The sequence below is a fragment of the Rhinoderma darwinii genome, unplaced genomic scaffold, assembly GCF_050947455.1.
Source record: "Rhinoderma darwinii isolate aRhiDar2 unplaced genomic scaffold, aRhiDar2.hap1 Scaffold_925, whole genome shotgun sequence".
In the NCBI taxonomy this organism is placed as follows: Eukaryota; Metazoa; Chordata; class Amphibia; order Anura; family Rhinodermatidae; genus Rhinoderma; species Rhinoderma darwinii.
Window position 1 is genome coordinate 121950 of NW_027464498.1, and position 6544 is coordinate 128493.

Below are 6544 nucleotides of genomic sequence, written 5' to 3' on the forward strand. Positions count from 1 at the left end.
AATGGACGTTTTGTAGGCCCACCTAACCTAACTAGGGAGGAGATGCTGGCTGTTGATGGCCTCGCTCGCGATGTGTCCCTGACCATCAAGCCTGCGGACAAAGGTGGTGCCTTGGTGGCCATGGACACATCGAAATATCTGGCTGAGCTAGCCAGACAATTAGATGACTCAAATGTATATGAATTATTACCTTCTGATAGTTTAGACCTCTTATCTATTAATGAAGGATAAATCCCCCGCTCTCTTCTAAGATAAGTGTTCAGGGTACGGAAGATGTCCAGGGAGGCCCCTCAGGTCACACATCTCCGCATCGTCTCAGTCACCTCTATACACACAGGACCTCCCGCCACTGAGACTAATTATAATCAATGTCCTTTCCTTGGTTGCTCCCAGTTTGATTACAAGCAGCAGAGACTTCTCACAGGGGCCACAGCACCACGGGGCCAGTTGTGCTTGTTAATGAGCTCATAGGACACATTTGTGAGTCTCTCCTGTGGGACTGTGTATTATGGTCTGTCTATAAGTGAGAAGACATGAAACGTGTATGATTCCCATCGACCCGGCAGTCTGCAGCAGCGGGGGCATCATCGGTAAGTTCCTAGCAGTTCAGAGCTTCATTCTTGGCAATTGTCGATATTTCTGGGGTAGCCAAATGTGAGGCCAAAAAGGGGATTTATCTGTGTCCTACATCCACCAGACTCATCCCCAACCAAACGTCTGTGACCTTCATACTAATAACTTCATAGTGTATCTACCGGACTATAGGGAAGCAAACTTGTCCACCCAATGCACCAATTCACCGGGTCACCCATCAGCTGATATATCAGCGCCTAAACTCTTTTTCAGAAATGGTGAAGACTGTGGAACTCTATAGTGGGTGATAAAACAGGATGGGCGATTATTACACTCCGCGCGCTTCAGAACCTACTTGCCCGCTCTATGAGTTACATGGTCTCCCGCTTCATGACTGAGATGTTAATACTCCTAGATACTTCACAATAATAGCCCAGGTGACCGGAGCAGATCCACAGGATATGCCATACATCTCTGGTAGACGAGGGTCACAGATACTTTCTCAAAGACGAGGGTCACCCACCCCCCATCCTGCCAAGTGATGCAGCCACATATCCCGATAATACCAAGCGAATACACTGCAGAACGGGGACATCATCTTATTACAACCAGATGCTTCCTATAAGTTTATCTCATTCTTCAGGCTTCCAGGTTTGATGGATACTTCCAATTTTTAGTGCATCACAAAAGAAAAATACCAGATGATAATAAGAGATATGGGCAGTTTCCAGGATACAAAGGCCGTGTAATTCTTATTTCCTGTCATGTCCGTATAAAGCGGCTGATGATGGACCTCTCATATCTGGTCAATGTTGCTAGAACATGCCGTAGGACACCAGTAGTGTTAAGATCACCACAATGACCACTCTGGATCAGCTGAAGGACTCCCCATCATGGTCACAGTTGAGTCGCTGATCTTTTCTACATGCCCGGGGCCCTGGTAATGTTGTCCCCAATTTGGTTGGTGCTCTCTTCCTTGTATTTTCTACCATGTCCTGTAACCAGTATTTGTCATGATGACCAATGTCCTCAATATGATGTCATCAAGCTTGGCGTCAGTGTGGTGACTTCTACACTGTGTTGGCCTGGCTTGGTCTGTGTGAAGTCATTGCAAGTTTCCTCCTCACAACCATTGACCTATAAGTCATGTTCTTTTGTATGGCCCACAGCCTTCATCATTGTCAGCACCATTGATATTGCTCTTCTCATGAGCACATGGTCCTGTTGAATAAATGTGATATACATTTAGATAATTTGTAGAGACTGAGCTAAGGTGTGATTTGTGACTTCACGGTGTGGTGACTTCTCGATGCTCTGTATTTGAAGGACTTTGCCTGAACTTGTCCAACATGCTTCTGAAGAATGATTCTCATCCTTTCGTCTTCATCTTACTTGGGATCCCAGGTCTAGAAGAGGTCCAGTATTGGATTTCCATCCCCTTCTGCTGTATGTACATACTTGCCTTCTTTGGGAATATCATCATCCTACTTATCATCAGATCTGAAAAGAGTCTTCATCAGCCCATGTTCCTCTTTTTGTCCATGTTGGCCGTGACTGATCTAGTTCTGTCATCTTCCACCCTTCCCAAAATGCTTGGCATCTTCTGGTTCAATTTACGGGAGATTGGTTTTGATGCTTGTTTAACTCAAATGTTCATCATTCACTCCTTTACTGCCATGGAGTCCGGCTATTTCTTGGCTATGGCATTTGACCGCTTTGTGGCCATATGGAACCCCCTCAGGCACTCCGCTATTTTAAGCACTAAAACTGTTCTTATAGTCGGGATTTGTGTGGTGTTACGGGGTGTGGTACTTTTCTTACCTCACCCATTTATTGTTAAAAGCTTGATTTTCTGTCAGACCAATATCATCCCTCACACGTACTGTGAGTTCATGGCTGTCATAAAGCTGACATGCGGAGACTCGACCATGACCAAGTCCTATAGCTTGACCGTGGCCTCTTTGATAGGTGCTTTCGATCTACTATGGACAATCACCTCATACGCTTTAATCCTTTATACTGTCCTCCACCTTCCCACCAAGCAGGCTGGTCTGAAAGCCCTCAGCACTTGCACATCCCACATTTTAGTCATCTTGGTTTTCTATACTACGGCCACGTTTACGTTTGTCACCCACCGCTTTGGCCACAACATTCAACCACAGATCCATATCAGTATTGCTAATATTTACCTCTTGGTGCCGCCGATGTTGAACCCAGTTATATATGGGATGAGGACAAAGAAGATACGGCAGAGGATTGTCCTAGTCTTTTACTCCTTCGGTGACTGAAACCAACAGTATACCTCAATAATTGTCATTGTGTTTGGATGGATTGTCTTTTTGTAATACATTTAATTTCCATATTTTCTGTTGTGTTACCAGTATTCATTGTAGTCCAATATCTGTGTGTATGGAGGACAATGTAAGTGAATATCTGCTAGAAAATACAGAGGTCTTAGTAGTCACCAGTGGACATGATATCTTTTATTGGCCAACTGGAAAGTTACGGTGACCGGATAAGACTTCTGTCTCCGTTCAATCGTTCTTCTAGATTTCTGAATTTGCACATAGATTTACATTGCCACTTCCACCTCTCTCTCGGTGACCTGTAGGTCCCCATAAGCACAGTCCCCCAGTGTCATCCCCTTACTCCAGGTTTGTCCTGCGTGGCGTATTACACATCTAATAAGTTTTCACCTCTGAAGATTTGCTGGAGCAGATACCTTGTATTACACACTCCAGCCCTGGTTCTTGTACTGTTACCCGGTTGGGTGTTGATTTCCTCTTCAGGGTGACAGGCCACTTTTGTCTTGGGGGGCTCAGGGAACTTCTCACCATTATTTGTGTCAGGTTGGGCAGTTGTGGAGGTGCTCCATGAGATACTTCCCGCAATCTTTCATCCTTATGAAAAAGAGATTGATTCTGCGGATCCTGAGCGTCAGAAGACAATGACTTGTATCCCTGGTGTATGAAATCCCATCGGTGGTCCCTCTACATGGCGTCTGTGCAGGACAAAACCTGCGTAACAGAATGAATCTGTTAGGTTCCGTTTCTCTGTCCACTTCCGATTTTCTAAACGTTCTCCTTTCCGGCATCCAGATCTCATCCGGGCTCCTTCCACTCTCGGTTCAGGCCAATGTCTCGCTCCTTCTCTGCCTTCCTTGCTGCTGCTGTTCTACTCCTGCGCCGACTCTCGCTCTCTTTTTAAGGGCCAATGTGTGCCAATAGAGTTTCCACCTATACCCAGCTGTCCATGGCTATTTAATGGGCCCTCCCCAATCACCCTGGGCCTGAGCTAAAGCTTCATTAGGAAGTTTTCAGTCAGGTTCCCCTTCGTTTTGCTTATTGACCCGACTTTCTATTTGACCCTATTCATTCTCTTCTGCCTGTCCCGTCTACCATCTTAAATGTTGCGGCCTAGGAATTTCCCCACAGTGAAGTCCAGATCCCTTTACAAGTGTTAAAGGGTGAAGAATGGGGAGTTCCTTAGACTCCTCTCCTGGGTTCAGCCGGCACCAATTCATTACAACACGGTGGATCCACATCCGAACCTGCAGGTGCGTTACATAGTCTGAAGAGATTCACACTCAACAATCGGACAACAGATGTCCTTGCCTATTTCTGTAGAGACCATGATATACAAGACCTCCAGGTAACTTTACTTATCGGGAACTTTAGATCACGTAGAGGTTGAGGTTGGAATATAAAGTTACTTGCAAACTCCTGAAGACAACACCTGTTATTATGTCCTACTACATATGGACATCACAAAGGGAGGTCCTCTACCCGGGACCCCCTCTATGAGCCAGATCGGAGAGTCAATCTGTAATAGCAGCTCCCGATCTTGCGGATTTGAGCCATCCATGTATTACATGACCAGCTTATCACCGCGACGGCTCAGTTCGGAAAGGTGATATCTCTGATGAATGTTACACTAGTGTCAATGTAAAATGAAGGCAGGGTCTTGTTTGAGAAGATCCTCACATTCAGACGCACATTAATCCTTCCATTATGGAGCTTCTTCACTAAGAGTCTTGTGGCCCCTCTAATAATTACTGTCCAGGGACCTCATATTAGGCTGATATTACATGCCTGAAGCTGAGACATCTGATTAGATCCACCATTCAGCTTGGCAGATGCAGGTAGACTTGACTATCTCGTGTCTATCGGGAAAGCTCAAGTGAACAGGGATCAGTCTGGTTGGATTTTCACCTGTCTGATCCTTTGCTTCCCCTGAGATTAGCCCCAGCAGAGGCGGCTGAGAATGCATTATGCCAACATGAATGGGCATAAGTGGTGGAGAGGCTCCTCTGGTTCTTCCGTCTTTCCTCTGATGGTTGGAGCTCCATCTGGCAGGCACCATAGACATGGAAGTTTTGCAGATGCCACCAAAAATCTCATATCTATGTCCAGTTTAACAAAGTTATTATGCAAGATAAACTACAGATGGACTTGTGACTGATTTCCAGCAGCCATAAAGTGAGATTGGAATAGTAAAATGAGGATGAGGGAGCAGAACTACGACCTCCACCATTTCTGTATGACACATGGACAGATTTAGAACAATTACATTCGTAAACAAGTCCTAGAATAACCAGCTCGTCGATGCAGAGACACCAGAGTCTGTTCTGTGTTACATTCAAAATGTTTTTTATTCTTAATGATCAAATCTTCTGAAGGTTCAGCACTTTTTCCATTTGACCTGAACATTTACTATATAGAAGGGCCAGACTGACCAGTTAAGCAGAGGTAGTCCCTTCAGTTGGTTAATCAGGGCCAGCCTTAGGGGTGTTCGACCTGTGCGAGTGCACAGGGTGCTGCACCCTCCCAGCATGTAGGGACGCCACTAGGCTCTGCCTCTGCTCCTCGTCACACACACACACACACACACACACACACACACACACACACACACACACGGAGGAAACAAGAGCCGAAGAGCAAGAGCAGAAGAGGAAGCTCCGCCCACAGCCGATCCCGCAAGATGCCTGTCAGCAAGGTGAGATGGTAAGTGTCTATGTGTGTCTCTGTGTTTGTATATGTTCCAGTATGTATGTGTGTGTGTGTGTGTGTGTGTGTGTGTGTGTGTCTCTATATGCCTCTATGTTAGTGTTCATATATGTATGCCTCTGTGTGTGTTTATATACGTATAGTTATCAGAGTGTGTTATCTGTTGTGTTACATAGGACTGCAGGTAACATCTACTACATTATTTGTAATCAGAGAGTTATCACTGTGTGTTATCTGTGGTGTTACATAGGACTGCAGGTAACACTACTACTTTATCTGTACTCAGAGAGTTATCACTGTGTTATCTGTGGTGTTACATAGGACTGCAGGTAACATCTACTACATTATCTGTAATCAGAGAGTTATCACTGTGTTATCTGTGGTGTTACATAGGACTGCAGTTAACATCTACTACATTATCTGTACTCCGAGAGTTATCACTGTGTTATCTGTGGTTTTACATAGGACTGCAGGTAACATCTACTACGTTATCTGTACTCAGAGAGTTATCACTGTGTGTTATCTGTGGTGTTACATAGGACTGCAGGTAACATCTACTACATTATCTGTACTCAGAGAGTTATCACTGTGTGTGTTATCTGTGGTGTTACATAGGACTGCAGGTAACATCTACTACATTATATGTACTCGGAGAGTTATCACTGTGTTATTTGTGGTGGTACATAGGACTGCAGGTAACATCTACTACATTATCTGTACTCAGAGAGTTATCACTGTGTTATCTGTGGTGTTACATAGGACTGCAGGTGACATCTACTACATTATCTGTACTCAGGGAGTTATCACTGTTATCTGTGGTGTTACATAGGACTGCAGGTAACATCTACTACATTATCTGTACTCAGAGAGTTATCAGTGTGTTATCTGTGGTGTTACATAGGACTGCAGGTGACATCTACTACATTATCTGTACTCAGGGAGTTATCACTGTTATCTGTGGT

General features: G+C 44.8%; 1 protein-coding gene across 1 annotated transcript; it reads left to right on the plus strand.

Moving 5' to 3' along the window:
• The first annotated feature begins 1913 nt into the window (after positions 1-1913).
• On the plus strand, positions 1914-2861 carry LOC142732875 (olfactory receptor 52E2-like). The gene has a single exon (XM_075849496.1). The coding sequence runs from the start codon at positions 1923-1925 to the stop codon at positions 2859-2861; it is 939 nt and encodes a 312-aa protein (XP_075705611.1). The 5' UTR covers positions 1914-1922.
• Positions 2862-6544: the final 3683 nt, after the last annotated feature.